Source organism: Sturnus vulgaris, chromosome 1, assembly GCF_052056855.1.
Source record: "Sturnus vulgaris isolate bStuVul1 chromosome 1, bStuVul1.hap1, whole genome shotgun sequence".
NCBI lineage: Eukaryota > Metazoa > Chordata > Aves > Passeriformes > Sturnidae > Sturnus > Sturnus vulgaris.
Genome location: NC_142243.1, coordinates 144,800,487 through 144,822,720, shown reverse-complemented (window position 1 = coordinate 144,822,720; position 22,234 = coordinate 144,800,487). Strand labels below are relative to the sequence as shown.

Below are 22,234 nucleotides of genomic sequence, written 5' to 3'. Positions count from 1 at the left end.
TTTCAGTTGTTAATACTCAGGTGTGCATGTTTTTGCTTTTATTGTACACTGATTTTAAAAAACAAGCTCTTCTTCCCCACCTCTGAAATGTCCCCGGAACTTAGAGATGGATGATATATGTCCCATTCTCTGCCTTTTTTAGTATTCTGCTTTCTCTTAAACTTGTTTGTAACATTATTCCAATGCTTTTGCTTTCAACAGAACCAAGGCAACGCAAGATGTATTTTTCAGATAGACCTTCACCTGTCAGACAGAGAGATTCATGCAAGGGAACTAACAGGTATGTGTTTGGTTAGTGATTGTTCTTTCTCTGTAGTGCTGTCAGTCACATGACTGAATACTGCTTTCAAGGGTTTTTGGACTCATGGTAGTAAGATATTAACAGTATATTTATTGCTGTGGAAGTCTGAGAGTATAAAGAAAGCAAATATTGGCGGGAAACCAATCCTTTTTACTGGCCATTAGATTTTATTAGAAAATTCAGGTTTTGTGGTAATAATGAGGGTTATGGCTGAGATTGTATAACTGAATTATTTTGTTCTGGAATTGAAGCTGAAAATCTCCCTCTGAAACACTCAGACCGTTTTATCTTGAAAGACGGAACTTTCTTAAAATTAAAAACAATTGAGTTAGAGAGAGTATGAAAGTTTTAGTGAATTTTTTAAATCAGGTACTGATTCTGGTTTCTCTTTGGAATCAATCCAGATTTCTATATGAAACTGTACTTAAAGCAAGAAAAATGCGAAATTAAATTCTAAATTGCAAATTGCAGTGATAATGACAAGTAGATTTATCATCCTGCAAGTGTTCAGTGCCATTCCCCGCTAGATAGGAGCACTTTTAGTATCCTTGAAAGCAGGCAGTTAGGAAGGAGGGAGTTTTGAAATTAAAAGGTTGGTATTTCACAGAGTAGATACATAATGCTAAGTGAAACTGATTTGTGTGTGAGAGCATGTGGACAAAAAGTAACTTGATCAAGAAATTTCTTTGCACACTGGTTAAACATTTTACCTTCCTAATAAAAGTCAAATTTTGCTGTCACGAGGAAAATCGCATAATGTAGTTGGAAATCAGATTCAAAAGGAGTAAAATAATCTGGAAATTTACTGGATCTCAAAGTAAGCTGTGATAGTGTTCACTTAAGTTTTGATGTTACTTAGTGTTTAATTTTTTTAATTGTTTGTTTGAATGTTTGCAGACGGAGACACACAGTCCCCAGCAGTGATTCCTCTTCCTCATCTGATGATGAAGAGGATTTTGAGAGGCAGAGGAAGAACAGAAATTTAAGAAGGTTAGTGCAATTGGAGAACAGGGGAGGAAGAAGACTACTTGGGAGGACTTTACATCTTCCTAACTGTGAAGTGTTACCATCTTCAGCTTGTTCAGTTTCTAAATTCTGGCAATTGTATCTGTTGATACAACTGTAGCTGGACTCTCCAACTGGATTTTTAGCATTGATTTTAATAAGCAATTTGATTTCTAGGTGGGAGTGAGGGTAGCAACACTTCCAAATTTCCTAATGTAAAATTCTGCTGCTCCTGTGCTTTACAGTAGCTGATTCAGAGAGAAAGCCACTACAACAGAGGATGTTACAAATAGAGGAAAATGACAGAGATTTGGGTTCTTAACAAATGCTCTAGGAAAAACTATTTTGGTGACAGTCTTGCAGATATGTTTTCAGCCTGATGTCTCAGATGTCTTTCAGAGTAGTCTATTGGCACACAGGTTCCAGGGGCTTTGGGAAGGACTGGCGATGATAGGCAGCCTTTATAATGTTAAAACCAACTGAAATAAGTCTCATCTTGGGCTGTAACTTTTTGAATGTAGAAGTTAGAAGTGTTTGAAAAGTATCAGTGTAGTTGAGGGTCAGGAGGGGCAGTTTTCTTCCTCACACTAATCATTATCAGTCCATGGTCTGTACATAAGGAATAACTTGTTCTAAGCTTGTATTCCTACGTATGCTCTGCTGACTGGCATGGATATTTATAAGTGCTAGGAGTTGTTAAAATAATTAACTCAGTTTAATATCTGGACTGACCATTTTCCTTTCTTTACTCAGGGACATTAAACATAAAACAGCTGGAATGGATATTTAACAATTCAGGAAGTTTACACTAACTTATAAGATCTTAATTCACTTGCTATTATTAGAAAATCAAAAATCCGCATTGTAAGTTAGAAAGCACCTTTCTTTTTTTCCTTGATTCAAATCAGGTCTCTTCCTGTCAACTTTCGGAAAAGTGACTTAAAGGGAGTTCACAAAGATCGCATAAAAATTGGAGCAAGTCTGGCTGATGTTGATCCAGTACAAATAGATTGTTCAGTGAGTATTTTTACTTCATTGTGTCAGTGAGACGTTTTCAGTAATTATGAAAGCTTTCATAAAGTAATGTGCTGTCTGTAACTGTCTTTGCTTCGTTTTGTTTCAAGCAGTTTGAAACTTGGCATGTTTCCTTTATGCTGACATCTAATTTCTGATGGAACTTTATCAAGGTTGCAGCTTTAATATCTAAAATGTGTTCTGTTGTCTTCATCTTTAGGTACGATTTGATGGCGTTGGTGGTCTTGCTGACCACATTTCAGCTTTAAAAGAGATGGTTGTTTTTCCATTGCTTTATCCAGAAGTCTTTGAGAGGTTCAAAATTCAACCTCCAAGGTAAGAGATGCCATTTAAAACTGAAAAATTCTAATTCACCTATTTTCAGAAAATATTCAACTGAAGTATTGTTATATTTCCGCACTTCAGAATTTTAATTGTTGATGCTTTTGGGGTTTTTTAGCAGTAGGAAAAAAGTCATTTTTAAAAAATGGATGGAATCCAGCATACCTATAGGTTAAAAGACTTGCAGTGTAGTGAAGTGTCTTGCCCTCAGAAAGGGAGAGGTGGAGTGGTTTTGAGTTCTACACGCAAGTGGACTTGATCAGTCTGTAAGTAGTACTCAACTGCAGTTTGTTTTGTGGAAGTCAAATTAACTGTCCCACCAACTCTTTTTTTCAAGAGTTCCAGTATCAGCTTCACAATTGATTGGACTTGTAATTAGAACCTTGCAGTGCTGGCTGTGCTTGGGCTAAAAATGCGTCTGTCAACTTTTTACAGAGCTGAATGGGTTCTATTTTATTAAATGAAATTATTAGAGATTTAATCCTTAGATTTATATATTCTAGGCCAGCAACACTCAGTAATGGTATATTGAAGTAGGACTTCAGATTCTTTGGTTTCTTTTGGTAACTTTAAAAGTATAACAAACAATGAAGAGAGCTTTGTTCAGGGATGAGGGTGGTAACAGATACTTTTCTGTGATATTTTTCTTAGGTAATTTTTTTTTTTTTTAATTGCAGAGGCTGTTTATTCTATGGCCCACCAGGAACTGGGAAGACATTGGTTGCTCGTGCACTTGCTAATGAATGTAGCCAAGGTGACAGGAGAGTAGCCTTTTTTATGAGAAAAGGTGCTGACTGCCTGAGTAAATGGGTTGGGGAATCAGAAAGACAGCTTCGTTTGTTATTTGATCAGGTATGGTTGAAATGTGCATTATGTTTGTCTGAATTGTAACTAAATTTCTGTGGTCAAGAAAAACTTTGTCTTTTTTGTCAACTCTTCCATTGAAGTGAGAGTGTCAGTGTTACCTTTTTCAGTAACATTTTTAGAGGCTTGAAGTCTTGAGATGCATTAAGAAAAGTTAGTAAAGCAGTCAAGAGAACGTTGCAAAGCAGCACACACCCACCCCCAAGTCCTTCGCTCAGGAAAGAAAAAATCCAAACAGCTGCAATAAAGGTTTCAAGAAGTGGTGACTTGATCAGAGGGAAACAAATGCAGGCTGAAAGCATGGTTATTTTGAAATTGGTAACAAAAGTTGATTCCAGAACCTGTAATACAGTTAAGTCCTGGCTCTGTTCTTGGTGATTGCCAAATAGCTGTAAAAACCAGTGGTGTGATTTGTTTCCTGTCACCCATCTCAACTCCCAGTGAGTTGACCTGAAGGCTCCTGCCTTCTGTTACACAGGATACTTCACTACTTTAGATCAATGAGTAGAAATCCCTGATACTGGTCTGAAAAATCTACTTCCAGTGACTTTGCAACCACAGTGTTGTTTATGCATTTCTCCTCCAAATAGTGCTGTTTTCCTGATGTCAGTATTCCTGTGTTTTCACTGTAGGCCTACCAGATGCGACCTTCAATTATTTTCTTTGATGAGATCGATGGTCTTGCTCCTGTACGGTCCAGTAAACAAGACCAAGTTCATAGGTGGGGCATGTTTTGTATCAACAGAGAAGCTGCTTGATCTTTGTGAAAAGACCACAACCTATTTAACTTGATGTGGCACATTCATTTATCCTGAAAACTAGTAATTCAGTACTACTTAATTTCAGATAATCTTTAAATAGTAATTAAAAACAATTCACTAAACTTTATACCAGCACAAAATCTGTGTTACCTTATCTGTTTTGTTATATCTTAAAATTATTTATCTTTTTCTTATCAGCATTTTATCAATAAGAGCTTGTCCTTTCTGAGTGAGCATTGGTGATTATTTGGAACTGAAGAAAATTAACTACTGAGTAAAAACTATATTCTTGTCTTAGCTCTGTTGTATCAACACTTCTGGCACTTATGGATGGCTTAGACAGCAGAGGAGAGGTTGTGGTAATTGGAGCCACCAACAGGCTGGATTCTATAGACCCTGCTTTACGAAGACCGGGACGCTTTGATCGCGAGTTTCTCTTCAGCTTGCCAAACAAAGAGGTCAGAGCTTCAACTCAACCTCAGTGCTTAATGTGGCAGAGTCCATCTTTGTAACAAACCCCTGCAGCACAGCAGGATCATGGAGCAGTGAAAGTCTCCTCAGTATTGTACTACTTGGACAAAAGAGGGCTCACTGGAGAGATTGTGCTGTACTGTGGAGGGCAGACCTGGCACTGAATATATATCATTAAGATGATTGTAATAGGTAGTTAGTTCTCTAATTACTAGTTTTGGTTTCTCTGCAACCAGTGAAGAAAATGTGTTGCTACTCACTGAAATGTTTAAAAATGACTTAACGAATTAGTTAAGAAGTACTGCTATAGCACTGTGAAATTGAAAGAAATGGTGTGCAGAAAAGAATTCTTTTTTAGTAACAAAAACTTTGATCCAGGCTGGTGCTGGAACCAATTAAGTATGTTAGGAACTGATGTTCTTACTGGTACTCAGTAATAGGGACTTGGACAAAAATGTGAAGTCACTGCACAGGTGCAGGGCTAGGGAAGCTTCTAGTTCAATGACAATAGGCAATGAAAAGATATTATGGGTGGGAGTAGCGAGCAAAACTGGAATGCAATTTTTGTTTCCTTTCTGGCTATCATGGAGTTCTTTTTCATAGCACTTTTTGGAAAGTGCCGAATTGAATGCTGGTAAAAGTGCACTAAACAGTGCATTTAACACAAACATTTTTCTCCTGTTTTTATCTGCTCTCAGGAGCAGGAGAGGAGGTGCCATGAAACAGATCTAATACACACTTCCCCACTGTGGAAGAATTTAAGAAATCTGCCATAATTAGTCCATGTACCACTAAATACTTAATGGAAGTCTTGCTAAGATCAGAGATGGGGATATGAAACATTTGACATTTTCCGGATGACTCAATAATTATTGAGTCATTATTATTCTACTTGGTAGTAACAGTAGCAACTGGGAATGGAGTGCTAGGACTTTTCCTTGCATGAGTTATCAGAAGAGCAAATTTGATGAACTAATGGCACTGCCACTATGAAACTTTGCTGAATTTGAGAATTTTCTGTAAAAAATCTGTTTGCAGTTAAGTTTGGGGGTTTTTACTACAGTGTTTTCTTCTAGATCTCACACGTGTGAAAACTCACTTTTAATGGAAGATACGAATGCCTTTTACTTCGTTGCAGCCCTCAGCAAGAGTTTAGTGTAACAAATTTAGAACTAGGAAATTTCCTGCTTGAAAAAACAGGACCCTTAAAATACTTCAGTTTGGCAGATCAGAAAAGTATTTGTGTTAGTGTGAAGGTTTTGGGGATTTTGTGTTGTGGTTGTTTGAAGAGAAAATGTAGAGCCAACTATAATGCGAGTGTTCTGTTTTCAGGCAAGAAAAGAGATTTTCAAAATTCATACACGAGACTGGACCCTGAGGCCACTGGACAAGTTTCTTGAGGAGCTGGCTGAGAAATGTGTTGGTGAGTTAGTAACTGTCAGTTACTGCATGACTTGAGCCTTGGGGAACCAGAGCTTGTTCCAGGCAGTACTTGAGCTCTTGTGCCTTGCTGTAGAGCAAGGCAGTAATGCGTCTGGCATGTCTTGGGAGCAAACCAAGAGAGATGCTGCTTTCAGGTTTTGGGTTTTTTTAGAATACTCAATGGATTTAGGCCATCTTTCCCAGGAAAGATGAGATACCTTGCACTAAGGAAGCAATCAGGCTGTGGGGCAAATGTCAAAACTTCTCTGTAGTGCAGTAATTCTTTAAATTATGTCTTACGCTGTTAATTTTTGGCTAAATGCCAAGTCTTTCATTGTTGCACTTTAGAAATCTTGGCCTTGACTTGGGTGTTGCCTGAGCCTGACATAACATTTGATTCTTGTTTTGCTTATCAGGATACTGTGGTGCTGATATTAAAGCCTTATGTGCTGAAGCTGCACTCTGCGCTTTGCGCCGCCGCTATCCTCAGATCTATGAAAGGAGTGAGAAACTGCAGTTGGACATCGCTTCGATTAAAATAACAGCAAAGGATTTTGTCATGGCCATGCAGAAGACTGTTCCAGCTTCACAGAGGGCTGTGGCTTCACCTGGGCGAGCACTATCACCTATTTTAAAACCATTGTTAGAAAACACACTGGAAAGAATTCTACAAGCCTTACAGAGAGTATTTCCCCATGCAGAGCTTGCACTGAAGAAGGACCAACAGCAAGGTATAACAGCAACATCCACTCATTTAAAATTCTGCCAAAGCAAAAGCTTCTGATACGTTCGATGACACACATAAACCTCTCAGCCATAATGGCCGTTCAGTTTTATAACCTGGATGGGAGCTGTGAGTGACTTGCAATATGCAGTGCTTTAGTAGTTGTACTTTAGGACTTGGCTTCCATAGCATAGGTGAGCTCATGCTCCTGACTGCATCAGCCTTGATCAAGTTTGGTTTGTCAGTTGGTGAGAACAAATCAATATTGATACACTCTCTTGATTAACGAAGCTCTGTGAATAGTTAATTACTGTGCTAATCTCTGGAGAGTGTTCTCCCAGTATCACTAGCAGAGCTGGGATTGTTTGCATTGATCAAACAGGGGCAGGGACCCACCAGCACAGTAAAAGCCCTGGAGCTGGGAGACAGATAATTGTGCCCCCTCTGTTGTCCACCTCCCATTATCTCATCCTTTTATGATCTTTAAGGAGCCTTATTTAGAAGTTGTGTGAGTCTTTATACTCTGACTAGTTCTGGACAAATGGAAGTCTGTGGTCATTACACTCACGTAATTTCCTCACATCTGGTGGGAGAACCTGTTTGGAAAAGCAATGGCCTCATTGGGTTTTTCAGGTGTCTAGGAAGTACAGTTGTTCCAAATCAAATTTATTCCAAGGAAAAAAATAAAACCTCACGAGTTTTTGTCAACAAAGAAACCTTATGCAAATGGTGGGACATAAGACAGCTTTGTAGAAAGTGTGCAGTCTCCTTACAGCTGTGGTAGAATGAGCCCTTCAGAGAATAGCATTCAGTGTGTGCCCTCAAACAAAATACAAGAGAATGGTTTCCTGCACGGATTTCAAAGGTGTATTAATGAAAGAGTGAGGTTTGAACTATTCAGGAAAGTCAACAAAGCTCTCCTCTTTAAATCTTATTTTAGGAAATGATGTGATTGAAAGTGAAGAGGAATCACCATCAATCTTTGAAGAGAATCCAACTCAGAAAATGCCTGATCGTGAAAAGGCAGAATTCCTCACTTTAAACAGGTCTTGTTTGTCCCCTTTATGTTTATATTTTTAAAATGTCTGGGTCTGTAAACTGTTCTATTGTGAGGAGTGGTGGATGAAGGAGTGATGGGGGGGGGGGGTTGGTCAATATTTGCAAGCAGTGTAAAGATCCAACTGGCTACTAAATGTTCTAACCAAATATACTGCCCTGGCCCATCAAACTGACTGTCCCAGCCCTATTTGCCTAAGTCAAAGTGGTCCACAGATTACTGGAACATGTTGATTTAATCCAAAGTTTCAAGACCCAAAAAATGCACTGTGTGCCCTTTTAGCTTAAAAAACCTGTAAGGATTTGTGTAGCCATCTTTTGCCCTTCTGCCTTCCAAGGCTATTAAATCAGAAATAAAATTGAGAAATGGCTTGATAAAACACCATGAGAAACATACACCATGTCTATGTTTTTTTACCTTTAACCTAGAGAGTTGGTTAATCTTTTGATGTTTTATTGTGGAAGTTGTGTAAATTAACAGCTGAAGGAGTAGATTATTGTTATCACTGTTGGGTCAGTTATTCTTCTCCCTTTCTAGTGCTGTGCTGTCCAGAAAATGTGACCTCCTGAGCTTGGTCTCTATGATCTCTGACTTCAGCAAGTATAGGTACAAATCTTGAGGTAGAAAAGCCCCCAGACCTCTTCACAAGTGTGTTTCATGCTCATAAAACAAGATGATTAGGAAACTAATAGACAATTTAAAGAGGAAACCATAGAAGTATTTTAACCAATCCAACTGTGTGCTGCTTCAGATACAGCTAATGTGTTTCAGTGCCCACGTTAATTTTTTTTTCATAGAAATGTCGGTTTGCTTCTTCCTTACCACTATCTCCAGCCACTAGAGCCAAACTTGAGTTGACTTTGGCAAATACACATCTCAGTCACTTAAAGTCAAGACCCATTGAAAATGGTTGCGTACATTGAGTGAAGAGACCCAGATTGGTTTGTGCTTCGAAAAAAGTTGTTGTTCTATCCCATCAGGTCACTAACCAGTGTTGTGTGTGAGTGTGTGTATTTGGCCTGACAGCTTCCTTGAAGGATTTAAGAGCTCTTACTTAACCCAGCTAAAGGAATGGCAGACATGCTGGGGACTAGCAGGTTTTCCTAGTGGAGGCATAGTACCAGTTTTTGAGAAAACAGGCTTTGATAGTCTTCCTAATTGCAGACCAGCCTATTATTTAGTGGAACATGGATTGTATTTACAAAAAAAAAAAAAAGCATATAGGAAAAAACTTCAACATCTGTGTGCCTATTAATCACTTGTTTTTAAACTTGTTTTCTTCTTACTGTTGTAGAAATCCTCGTTGCCAGCCAACATCTTTCAGGCCACGGTTCTTATTAGTTGAAGATCCAGGGTGTGGGCAGGCTTTTCATCTGGCACCTGCAGTAATCCATGCCCTGGAGAAGTTTCCTGTTTATACTCTAGACCTGCCTGCTTTGTTTGTTAGCATCACATCTCCAGAAGAAACATGTGCACAGGTATCTTTTTTCTCATTAATCTGGTAGGACTCTTAAACTGAATACTATATATAAACTCGTGAAATAAGTAAAATTCACTGTTAATGGAGGAGGCCTGGTTGGAATATGCTGTTATGTTTATTTCTGTGTGGAAAACCACTTTTTTTTTTCTAGATGGAATGGTACTGTGTAAGGATTTTGTACATAGTCAAGCTTTTCATTTGAAAGGAAGCAGCAAGGGTATTGCTAGTAGCTTGGGAAGATGGGAGGTGCTGCTAATCAAGCACTCTGTGGCAAAAATCCTGCTGGTCTGTGTTGGATCGAATAAGTCTTCGTTGCTTCTTAAACCTCTGTGCTCTCAGGGGATGGCATCAGCCTGACGGCATCATGCACTTTCTGAAGCCCTATTTTTTAATTATATTTGTAGGACAGTCAAGGTTTGGGGGGAAGGGGTTTATTTTTTACATACACAGCTTGCAGTACATGCAGTAAAGGAATTAAAATTCATATAACAATTAGATTGTTACACTAGTGTTTTCCATCACTAGGAAGATTAAATATAACCAGATTAAGTGCTGGTTTTCTTCTTTTTTAGTTTTAGGCAGGGAATTGTTGTTGTTTGGCATCACTGTGTTAAAATATTCTGATCTTTAGTAGCAGCACTGGAGAGCTGTAAGAGTCAGGACAGACATATTTCATGGCTCGTTTGTCAGATAGGAGGAGCAATTTTCATATTATTATGTGATGGTTTCATCTGTGGACATGTAACTACCCCGTGTAGTGACTGTCTGGATATACCATGTGCGCTTCCCACCTTTTGACGGGCGCTCTCTGAATATTGCTAATCTGAGAGGGCACATGGAGAAATTTGTCACTTTCCTCTAGCAGTAGATGCATTTTGTCTCCTGTGATTGAGGTGCCATCTGTAAGCAGTGGCTTGTGATCTTCCCCAGCATGTCATCTGGTCTGATGGGTCCTTTGGTTGTAAGAAGTTGTGATTTAGCTCTTCAGGCAGACAAAAGAATGGTCACCCCTTACAAAATATGTTTGAAATTATACATTGTAAGCAGGCTTCTCACATAGGTCTTTGTTTGTTGGGTCTGTGCTCCAGAGTCTGTGTTGGGAATATGCCTGCTCTGAACTGAAATTGGTATAGTTGCAGTTGTGTGGCAATTTCTCCAAGCTAATATATCTTGCTGAAGGACTAGCCTTATTTTTTCAGGCACACCACCAGATTGGGGCTCTTCAGGAGTTCTCTTACACCTAAGTAGTTTTAAAATTGGGCAGAGATTCAAGTCTGTCTCTGTCTGTGTAGCCATGTCTGTGTTTGAGTCAAAGTGAAAATTTTACCTTGTTAAGGAGTAGTTCATTTATTGGTTTTATCTTGATGTTTTAACTTCATACACTCCTATTTCATGAGTTAGTTTGACTGATGCGTAATTATTTAGTATCCTGTTCTACAGGATGTAGTTTTCTTATCTGAGCTTTCATTTTGCCAGTTGATGCGAGAAGCCCAAAGAACAGCACCAAGTATCATTTATGTCCCACAAATCGCTGTGTGGTGGGAGACTGTTGGAACTACAGTGAAAGCTGTTTTTATGACACTACTGCAGAACATTCCAACGTTTGCTCCGGTTCTGCTCCTTGCAACAACTGATGTGAAACATGGAGATCTCCCAGAAGAGGTATTTATCAATACTTTTTTTTACTATTCCTTTTTTGCTTGTTAGTTTATAACTCCTTGAAGCATGAGAATGCCATGCCACTCTAAAGCAAATTCATACTATTTAGGCACCCAAACCCTCTTAAAAGTCTCTTAAAATTTGCTTAGAGAAGACAATGCTGAAAGCATTTGTCTAAAGTGGTTTCTGAGTAAAAAGATTGATTTCAACCCAACTCTCACCCTTCTCACACACTGATGCTTATTAGACAGATGTACAAATTTGCTTCAGGCAATCATTTTGGTGACTTCAAGATGGTGAGGTGTGTGCTTAGTGAAGAACATACAGTGCTCAAGATAGGAAAGATCTTTTTACTGAAAAAGTACAGTGTTAACACTGTTATTGATGGAATGGCATTTCAAATTTAAATAGTTTTATTATTATTTCAGTTTATCTTTACAGTACGTCAAGTTTTCACCTACCAGATGTAACGAGAAAGTCCAATTTCCGTTTAAGTAACTTGGAAATCAAATTTAGTTGTATTCCTTAACAAAATTCAGCAAGATTGTACGCTGAGCTTTCTAGACATTTGTGGTGGTACAACTGTCCCCCTCTTCAAGCTGCACTGGAATTTCAGAAACAACATCAGAGTGCTGAAGGAAGGTGTTCAAAATGTGAATATGATGCTCTGCTTATTTTGTCTTGGCAGCAAAAGTTTTTTGTGCTGTTAATAAATGCTTTCTAACATAAGGATTGAAATTACTTCCATACACTTTGGTAATAGAGATGGAAAAATAGGGTACAACCTCAAAATATGCAACTTTAGACACTTCATTTAAATTAATTAAAATAAAATTTTAAAAGCCCCCTTAACCAAGAGCTGTCACTTATGTTTAACCTTGCCTGTTCTTCAGCTGCCATAAAGATTCCAGCTAAAGAACAGGAAAGCAGGTAAATACAAAATAACCAGCCTTGGAAGTGGTGACTGTCAACTCTCTCAGTGGTTTATCACATCTTTTTTTCATGGAGCCTAAATTCTGGACTGTATTATTCCTCAGAGCAGGTGTTTTAATTTGCCATGCTATTAAAATGTAGCCTTTTAAAGCCAAGAAGATTACTTTAGTTTCTTACCAGATGAGTATACAATGTAGTTTAGAAAGGTAGTCACCTTTTTGGAATAGAATATAAAAAAAGTGTGTGGTCTTATACCTGAAATATCCTTTCTGTTCATGCTTTAGATAAAAGCTTTATTTAATAACGATTGTGAAGAAGTTTTCAAAATTCAGTGGCCTACTTGTGCTGAAAGAAGAAGTTTTTTTGAGGACTTAGTTATGAAGCAAGCTGCTGAACCTCCTGCATCAAAAAACAACTCAGGTGAGGATATTCAAAATAAAAAACCTTGCTAGCAGTACAATACGATACAAATACAATACAATGTTTCCTTAGGGGGTAGTTTTCTATCAATTTTTTTTCATGTGCCTGTATTTGAGTACCATTAATCGACTACAATTTTCCAACTAATTTAAGCTCGGCAGCCATTGGAAGTTCTGCCTGTAGCACCACCACCTAAGCCTCGCCAGCTGACAGAGGAAGAAATAAAACAACTGGAGGAGCAGGAAGAGGATACGTTGCGTGAACTCAGGATTTACTTAAGGGATGTGACTCACAGACTTGTCATTGACAGACGTTTCAGGGCATTCACAAAGCCTGTTGACCCAGAGGAGGTAAATTAGTGTTGATATGCAATACCTGTGTGTATTCACAATTTCTCTCTGTGTGTGCTCCTCAGTGGTGGTGTGTTCTTTCTAGGAAGGTTTGTCTTTGTCTTTAGGATCATAGTATTATCAATCTCCAGGATAGGGGAAGTGAATTTTTGTTTTGTTTTTACTTTTTTTAACTCTTTGGGTCACTCATATGTCTGTTATTTGAGTGTTTGCTGAAGTCCCTGTGTTCCTTCTAAAGCCTCTTTAAAACTTGAGAGTATTTCCATTAGAAGCATCATCCAACAAGGATCATCTAGTCCAAGTGCCAATTATACGAAATGCCAACTCAGTTTGCTTGTGAAAAGGCTTTGATATGTTGGTGTATTACAGCACTAAAAAGGAGAGATTTTTTTTCTCTGTAGCTATAAACAGTACTTCTAGGGCTGTTTTAATAAGGCCTAAAGTTCTTTAATTTTCTGTCGATAGTTTCTGCAAGAATAGGAGTAGAAGCAGCAATTTGTCAGATTTTCAGATTTTGTTCTCAGGAGGCTTTCCTTGGTAGAAGATCAACTATAAAAGCTGTGTGCTTTTTTATTCCTCCCATATGCTTCTCATTTAATTCATTAAGGAAGTGTAGGCCGGGGCACATAGTTCCAAGTCAGCTGGAGATGTGAGATAACTTTGCCTTTCCACAAGGTCCTGTTTCCCCAGATGTCCACTGACTTATTTCCTTTCCTTGTAGTGTCTAGATCAGAATAATCTGGGTCCAGCTATCTCATTCTAGGTGCCTAGGACAGGTGCTTCAAAGGTGCAGTTCCTGCAGCCTTTTTCTTGCTGCCAAAACCAAAGAATCTCTAGGTGACTTCACTGAGAAACGTTTTTTTGCTGTTATTTTTTGAAAGGAAGTGAAACAAGTCCCAGTCTGGATGCTTGTTCCCTTCTCTTCCCCACTCATTCTTCTGGCCTCCCTGCTTCTTTGTTTTCCCCTCTTCTAGCCTGTCTCTTCAAAGCCATCTGAAACAGCCTTTCTGTTTTCAAGAAACGAATTGAGTAATTTCTGCATCTTTGGATTGTGTCATATTGGGATTTTTAAGAAGTCCTGTATTTGGCTTTAAGAAAATAATTATTTTTGGTGGCTGCTATGTTAAATCTCTGAGCATGTATATTTCCTTTGTAGGTACCTGACTACAATGCTGTTATTAAACAACCCATGGACCTCTCCACAGTTCTGTCCAAGATTGACATGCACCAGTACCCAACCGCAAGAGACTTTCTAAAAGACATTGATCTAATCTGTAGCAATGCTTTAGAGTACAATCCAGTTAAAGATCCTGGAGGTGAGGATGTGGTTTTATCACTGATTTGTAAAAATTTTAAATGTACAAGTTGATAAGTCATTTGTGTACAGTAGATGTGGGATTAGATAATTTAAAAGATCCCCAGAAAACATTTCTGGCCAGGTTGTAAGTGTTGCAGCATCAAATAAACTTATTTGGCATGAAATTGTGATAGACATGTTGATTGGAAACTACTGCTTTTGCTTTAATAATTACTTACCAGTTGGCATGCTGAAGATTGACTGAGAACCTTTCAGAACCTACCTATGACAACAGAAAAAACTTTCTAAGTAAACAAAGTAAAGGGTTCATTGGCTGATAGAAAGTACTCAATTCTGACTGTAAAATTTCAGATCGTCTCCTTAGGCACAGAGCCTGTGCTTTGAGAGATACTGCCTATTCCATAGTGAGGGAGGAAATGGATGAAGATTTTGAACAACGCTGCCAAGAAATCAAAGAATCTCGTAAGCAAAGAGGTATGTTCTTTGGCACTGAGAATTTAAAGACTTCTCTCAGTATTTGTAACCAGCCATGCAAGACACCATTCTCTGCTCTCTCTTCCTTTTTGCAAGGTTCAGACTGTGCTTCCTCTCATATCTGTGAAATGCCAAAGGAGGACTGTGTTCCTGGGTGTAAGAAAACAGACCCAAAGTGTAATGAAAAACTGAAGATGCTAGGAAGGCCTGTGGATGTCAGTACCCCCTGCTCTAAAGGCATGTTGTGTTTTACTCAGACTTTCCTGGAGAAAGTGTTGAAGGCCCCTGCTCTTGTGACCTGACAGGTTCCTGTGATGCCTAGTTCTTCATGCCAGAGGCATTGAATTTTTTAATATGCTTCAAAACATGGGATAAATCCAGAGGTCATTGATTCAGTATGGTTGTAAAGTCCAAGTACAATGGCTGGTAGACATTGTAAGACACAGCCCTTGGTAGCCCAACTGATATTTGATGGCTCCTACGTTGCTTCCTTTTAAAATGAAAAAAGTTGTATGGCAGTTTGAATGCTTACCTAGTTTTTAGTTATAAGGAACAGTCTTTTCTCCTTCCCTGCCCTCAAACATTCAACTCTATTCCTGTGATTTCCAATTGACGGGGAAAGGGTTGGAAAAAAGGGAGCAATAATCATAGACATGTAAAGGAAAGGTTATTTCTTCAGTTTTACCATGAAAATGACATGGCAAAAAGGGTCCTTGGGTCTTTTCAATTAAAACACATTACATGATGTGACATTTCCTGATCTTGCTGGCATGTCTGGGACTTTTGCCACTGACTTAACCCATAGGCCTTGTGTGGTACTCCATGAGTACAAAGAATGGTGGGGTTTTCTGAAAGGCAAAGTGACAAGTTTGTATTGAACAAGATTAACTGAATCAGAAAGCTTATGAGGTATAAGTCTCTATGGAGGAATTTTTTCTCTAGGAAATACTCTCTTAAAAGTGCCCCTTCAGCTCTTCCCAATGTGTGTCTAACTTCTGTGACGTTTACAGATTGAGGGCTCATCTTCCAAGGCATTTCTGTTGTTCACATATTAGATCACTTACTAAATCACCTAATAATCTTGCTTTGGAGTAAGACTTCCTGTGTAAAGTAAAACTTTTGTGTTCATAACCTCTTGAATCTGATGGCTTTGTGAATTAAATTCTGTAGCTGGATTTTTTAAAATCTAGTAGCTAACTGACCCCATTAAATTGCAACTTTTTCTCTAGATGTGTATCTGGAGAGATGGGCAGTGGTACTTAAGCTCATTTGGTCATTTTCCTTGTCAGATAAGTAAGACAAGTATGCTTCTTGTTGTGGTAATGCTTTGGATTACTTTTGCTTGTATCTCTTTGTAGATAAGTCAAGAAGAAAACGCAAAAGGAATAGAGAGTCTTCAAGTCTTGCAGCGAAGAAGAGGAATATTCAGTTCAATAAAGAGAATAAAATTCCTGAAGACCAAAATGAAGTAGAGAGTAATGAAGAATCTAACACAGATTGCACTGAATTTGCATCCTCTCAGGATACTCCTATTGAAGAACATGAAAATGTACTTCAAGAACGACAGAAAAATGGGACAGAAAATGAAAGAGAGAGAGTTCTTGTGGGTAAATCTCCTTCTGGAAAAAGGAGAGAACATTCAGACCTAAGAGAGCAGAGTGAGATGCCAGATTGTCAAAAAGCTGGAACTTCTGAAGATGGAGGTTCAAATAGTAAGTGAAAGGTCAAACAGGTCATTTACCCCCTTCTTCCTGAGGAGAGTTATACTACCTACCAGGTTTTAGCCTTCTTGATTTCTGTTCTCAGTTGTCTCAAATCACGCAGTGTTTCTTGCATAATGGTGCTGCCCCTCGAGTTATGCTAGCCAAACTTGTGTATTTCTGCAGCTGCTGCATTTCTGATTCTGCAGTTTGTTTTTCAAATGGTACCTAACTGAAAAACAATCATTGGCTTTCTTTTATTGTGTGAGGATCTTTCCAGCCATTAGAAGCATAAATTAAAGAGCCATACTTCTAGCAGTGTGCACTCAGGGTCATGTGTGGAATAGAAGAGTTATGTTCTAGTGTTTGCAGTGTAAGATGTGTTTTCCAACCTAAATTACTTCGGAGTTTTACAGTGCAATACTGTAATGGCAACAGGATTTTTTTTCCCTGGTTTTCCCCTGCCTTTTTGTCTAGTGTTGGTTTTTTTTGTGTTCAAGTTTCTAATTTTCATGGAGCAGAGATTTTTGCCAGAAAGGCGGTAAAAGCGTCAAGCATTTATCAGTGAAAAATGGTAACAGTTGTCTCTGTTGCAGAGAGGTTATCTTCTCAAAGTACAGGGTACTTCCCTCATACTGTGTTTCAGAGAAAGAGAGAGAAAGTCTGACTTAAGAAATTATTTTCGTTCCAGATTTGTGGTTACACCGTATGACTCGTGCAAGATCTTCTCAGGTGGAAGAGAAACAGCTGGGATGTGTTGGGAAGGCAGTGAAAGTTGGCACACAGAGAGTGTTTGTGGATTACTGTGAGCTCAAAGTAAGTTTAAATTTTAATTTTGTTAATACCAAAGTAGGACATTTTCTTGCTACATACAGAGTTGTAGATTGAGTCAATTGTTAACCAATGCCAATTCAGATAAAGTATAGGAAGGATATATAGCTGGTGAAATAATTCAACCTATAATGGACTATAACTGTTTTCACAGCTGGTGTAGACTGCTGTTCTTGCTTTTGGCTAACTAAATTTAGGAGACTGGATTATCTCCTATTTTTAATGGAAAAGGGCATGTTAAATTTTAAAGTAGCCCACTGGCAAGCTGGTAGTGCTGTTGGTTATTAGTGTCTTGGCAGTTTTTATGATGGACTGGGAGTTTGTTTGGGTTTGCTCTTTGCATGTTTTCATTTATTAGGAACTGGAAGAATACCTTGATTTTTACCAGAGATGACTTTTGACTTGAAGTTAGCAGGTTGACTTAAAGGTCATCCTGGATAAAATACTAATACCTGCTCTTAAACACTTTCAAAATACAGTAATAGAATTTTGCTTTCATATAGGTATACAGTGTTACAAGGTTTTTCCAGTGCCCTGTAGGAGAGAAGTTATCCTAGGATACAGTTGGAGAAAGGGTCAAAAATGTGCCTAGCTGCAGGGAGTCAGAGGTTCCTTTGCATGAATTGGAGAGAGTAGATGGACCTGGTCTTCTTCAGGAGATGTTGCAGTGAGGAGAATTCAGGAAATTGCCAGGTTGAGGTCCTGAGGTGGGTCAAACCAGAGGGGGCTGCTGTTTACCTGCCATAAGAAATGAAGTGAGAAGAGAGAAATTAACTTTTTAAGACAGGCTTCCTAAGCAAGCAAATTTCATGGGGTTGTGTCCATAGAATGACAGAATATCCTGAGTTGGAAGGGACCTAGAAGGGTAGAGTCCAACTTCTGGCCCTGCACAGGGGCACCCCCAGCAATCCTGCCCTGTGCTTGAGAGCACTGTCTAAATGTTTCTTGAGCTCTGCCAAACTTGGTGCTGTAGCCACTTTCTTGGGGAACCTGTTCTACTGCCTGACCATGTTCTGGGTGAAGAGCTTCTTCCTTACATCCAGCCTAAATTCTCTCTGACACAACTTCATGCTGTTGCTGTTCCCTTGGGTCCTGTCAGTGGTCATGAAAGAGCAGAGATGGATTGGTGCCTGCCCCTCTGCTTTCCCTTGTGAGGAAGCTGTTGTTCATGTCTGCCTGTGTAAGGAATCCACATGGGTTTCTCTAGAATCAGGGTGCCAACAGCATGTGCACTGAAGATGCTGCCCACTGGAGAGATGGTACCATAAAGCTGTTATAGAGATTTCAGCTGTGAGGACAGAGCTACAGTCATGAAATGCTTCTTTCAGAAAACTTGATTCCTTAACATGGGTGCCACTGGAACTTGCTGCTTGTATTGAGAGCCTCTTTGGAATTCACTTGCAGACAATAAGCTGGGTGAACCTCCAAGCTGTAGCTGCTTGGTTTTGTTTGGGCTGGTTTTTTTGTTTAGGTTTTTTTGTTTATTTGCTTGATAATAGGCCTAGAACTTGATGAACACATACAAGAGTGTGCAGTCACTTATGTGGCAGCAATTAAAAAGTTTTGCATGGGAAGTTGGCCATAAACCTGTGCCATGTCCTACCGTTTCTGTTTGCAGCTTATCTTGTGCTATTCTGAACTCTGGTTTCCATTTTTTTCTTCAGCAAGTGTTGCATTCTATTGCCGTGGTAACTGAGAACGTCAGTATATTTCGCATGGAAAAACTATATGCTGTCCTTAGCCAGTGCATTTACCAACATCGGGAAGATGGTGACAAAAATGAATTAGTAAAGGTAATTTTTTTTGTCTTGTAGCACTTTCTGTCATCATTACAGGTGTGTGTGTGTTATGCATATAGACGTGTTCCCTGTCAACATCATGGTTATTTAGTATTACTCATTGCTTTTTAGTTGCCTGTGTTACAAGATTTGTTCATTACAGTCTGGAAGACATTTCTCCATATTGCAAAATTGTTGTTGCATTTGGCTTAGCTGTTGGCAGTTTCAGCAGGAAAAGGCTTGAAGACGATGGGTCCCCCCCAGAGCCCTCTCAAAGCAGTTAACCTCAGTCTGTCACCACTCCTGCTCCAGAACCTTTTCAGTGCTGGGGGGGCTGTGAAAGGAGGGTGCTTTTCTCAGTCTGTCACTTCCTCGTTCTCCTCTTGTGGGCATTCACACATGGTAACACTTGCATAGTAGTCATTCAGTTCCTGAAAAGAAACTAAGTATGAAGCATAACAAGAATGAGAGACTTCAGTCTCACCAGACTTCCTTTTTAGCTAGAATGGCTCAAGCATCTTTAATTTCATATAGGGGGACCTTCCTGTCTATGAAGATTTAAAGCTAACAAGTCACATTCTGTAATCTCTTCCTCTAAGAGAGGATTTCCAAGTTGTCAGAACTTGGCAGAAATATTCCACAAGTCCCATATTCACATGGTCCCATTCTGACATTCCCAGTGTTGAGTTGATTTAGAGAGGTTGGATATCCAGTCTTCAGCTTCAAAGTCCTTGAATCCATTTGTCTTCCAGGTGGTCATGCGTAAGAATAGGTAAAATTCTTCTATGTATCTCAGTCTTCCTTAAAAAAGCCAAGAAGCCTCTTCTGTTGAGTCCTGGTCATCTTGATTTCTGCTTTCATATCTGACAGAGTCAGATCAGATGCTCTCGCTCTGATTGTGCAACAGTGAGGATTACTTGGATTCAGGGATGCCATTCCTGAAAAATGCACCCTTCTCTCATCTATCATAATGACATGATTTAGCATGCTTGTTATCTTGGGGCTTGTAAGCTTTTGTGACAGAACTTGGTTTCTTTGTTTTCTGTTTCTTTGAGCTTTAACCAAAGAATATTTCCTATTCAGAGGAATTGCACAAGTCAGTCCAGGAGTGAGTTCTACTGTATGAAGATGGAGACTTTAACAAGTATTTATTCAGAGTGCAGAAAAGAACAGTTCAGCTTTTAGCTGTGGCTTTTTGGGAACTATCTCCTCTCTAATTGTTGAAAGCACCATTGATCCATAGTCCTCTGACACAGATCCCTGCAGTGTTTCTAGCCTACTCTCTATCTTGGGTGCATAAGGATGTGTTGGAGCCAGTGAGTATAGAACAACAGTGATGGTGGCAGCACATGTATTGGCTAAATCATTACTAACAATTGTGTGTACAGATTTTCACTTATTTTGATGAAGTAGTAAACAGGGTTCTTAAGTTTGTATCCACGCTGACTCCTGATTTGTCTTTTTTTTCTTCTTAGGCAATGAAGAAAGAAATAACAGCCTTCAGTTATCCATGATACTTGATTTTAGCATACTTGACGCACTCTGTCATGTTTTCTTTTTATTGCATGCTGTTTTTTCTTTGCATTGTTCAATAAATACTAGGTCTACATATATATATTTATACAAATATATCTTGAAATTTATTAAGAAAGCTCAAATAAAGTCATTTAATGATTTTTATTTGATATTTCCCTTTTGGATATGTGTATTTTAATGTGACATACTGCTGTGATTGCCTTTGGAACTCAGCAGATCTGAATAGATAATTTCAGTACCTCTCTTTAAAAGAAAACATAACTTGAAACAAAGCAAAATTTACTACTGTAACTTTGAAAGTTTAGCCATGCTTGTAATAATGACAATACTGGAGAAAAGCATTTTAATACAAATTGTTAGTTCATCAGATGGCTTATCGTTAAATTCAATTGTAAATAGTTTTCTAGTTACCAGGAAAGAATTATATCTGTTCATTATATAAAAGTGAATATATTGTTGGTGATAAATATATTGAAATAAAAGCAAAGCAGCACTCTGTTTTGAAGAAGTACTTCTCTTCAAACCTGCAGAGAAAATGTATCTGTTAATTTGATATTTAAAAAAAAGAATAAGACAAAGTTTAACTATGTGAGAACAAAATTTTATATAAATAGTGATAAAACATGTGGCATGACCCTTTGCTCTTCTGTTCTGTCACTTCACATACACAACATGTGGCAATACTGAACGCCAAACTGTGCAATCCCTCTTTGTGTGTGTTTGGTTTCTTACCTCTGTCAGTAGTGTTCTCTTTTTGTGTCCTTTTACTGTGTTTGTTCAAACATTAGTGTGCTATGCAGATTTTTTTTCTCTGTATTGTTTAGTGGATATTAATAAAAAATTCATCTCTTTCTAATGGTGGGTTGTCTGCTCTATGTTAATCACAGAAAATTTTGATCATTGATAATCTTGCATTTAAGGCACCAGCATAAATACTATCATTTTAAAATAAAAACGGCATCTGCTCAGCTTCTTCTCTAATCAGTGTAGGGATTATACAGCAAAGACAAGCTCAGGAGAGAGAAAATAATTAAATTGAAAATTTATGACACTGGAAATGTAATAAATGAACTAATGTCCTTAACTTGATCTCCTCCTTGGCTGCCATCACCAATTTCGATGTGACTTGGGACGGCAGGCACCTTATTGAGTGCATCCCCTAAGAGCACTATATGGAAAACTGACAGTGAGGAACTGAGGAACCAGATGCATTTCTGAGATCAAAACTTCTGTTTTGAACACATGTCTTCCTGTCACTTAGGTTCGTCAGGATCCTTTCCTAGGCAGCTAAATTAAAAAAAATTTACCCTGCTGTGTAAATCTTCATCTTCTGTAACTACCTGTGAACAGCTAAGGGTTTACCCCTTTCTTTTTTCTTTCTCAGGGGAAACCATTACATTTTACTGTCTGACCCAAAACAGCATACGGTGATGAGAAAAAATAGTATAGAGGAAACAACGTATTTGAGAACTGGGCAGTGCGAGCTAAACTCAACCATTGATTCAAATATTTTGTATGTAGTAAAGGGAGAGAGGTCTCCTTTCTCCAAGTTCTTTAAAAAAAAACCCCACCACCCAAGGTGTGGGAAGTGTCTTTTTCGCTAGAGCCGCTACTTGTGTGTTCATTCTCCCTAGTTTGGGTCTCGGGACCCTTACGTGTCCTCCCTCGGCGGCAGAAACCCTTCCCGGGCCGGCTGAGGCTGTCCCTACGGCCCGTCCCGGGCGCGGCGGCAAGGCCAGCGCGGAGCCGAAGTTTGCCGGCGGGGGCGCGGCTGCCGCCCGGGAGCTCCGACCC

The 22,234-nt window shown here is 38.9% G+C and overlaps 1 protein-coding gene across 4 annotated transcripts in view; it reads left to right on the top strand.

The window, feature by feature from the left end:
• Window positions 1-21,296, top strand: part of ATAD2 (ATPase family AAA domain containing 2) — a 29,947-nt gene extending 8,651 nt beyond the window's left edge. For 3 of the 4 annotated variants that reach the window (XM_014870140.2, XM_014870141.2, XM_014870142.2), the window contains exons 8-28: window positions 202-280; window positions 1,199-1,291; window positions 2,215-2,323; window positions 2,541-2,656; window positions 3,340-3,514; window positions 4,159-4,247; window positions 4,586-4,745; window positions 6,091-6,181; window positions 6,597-6,911; window positions 7,845-7,950; window positions 9,256-9,439; window positions 10,918-11,103; window positions 12,318-12,453; window positions 12,607-12,803; window positions 13,960-14,119; window positions 14,473-14,595; window positions 14,692-14,832; window positions 15,954-16,307; window positions 16,987-17,111; window positions 18,791-18,919; window positions 20,380-21,296. In XM_014870140.2, the coding sequence (XP_014725626.2) occupies window positions 202-280; window positions 1,199-1,291; window positions 2,215-2,323; window positions 2,541-2,656; window positions 3,340-3,514; window positions 4,159-4,247; window positions 4,586-4,745; window positions 6,091-6,181; window positions 6,597-6,911; window positions 7,845-7,950; window positions 9,256-9,439; window positions 10,918-11,103; window positions 12,318-12,453; window positions 12,607-12,803; window positions 13,960-14,119; window positions 14,473-14,595; window positions 14,692-14,832; window positions 15,954-16,307; window positions 16,987-17,111; window positions 18,791-18,919; window positions 20,380-20,418 (3,107 nt within the window). In that variant the 3' untranslated portion in view covers window positions 20,419-21,296. The remainder of the gene's footprint in view (window positions 1-201; window positions 281-1,198; window positions 1,292-2,214; window positions 2,324-2,540; window positions 2,657-3,339; window positions 3,515-4,158; window positions 4,248-4,585; window positions 4,746-6,090; window positions 6,182-6,596; window positions 6,912-7,844; window positions 7,951-9,255; window positions 9,440-10,917; window positions 11,104-12,317; window positions 12,454-12,606; window positions 12,804-13,959; window positions 14,120-14,472; window positions 14,596-14,691; window positions 14,833-15,953; window positions 16,308-16,986; window positions 17,112-18,790; window positions 18,920-20,379) is intronic. The other variant, XM_088178979.1, reaches the window with a different exon arrangement.
• The last annotated feature ends 938 nt before the right edge of the window (window positions 21,297-22,234 follow it).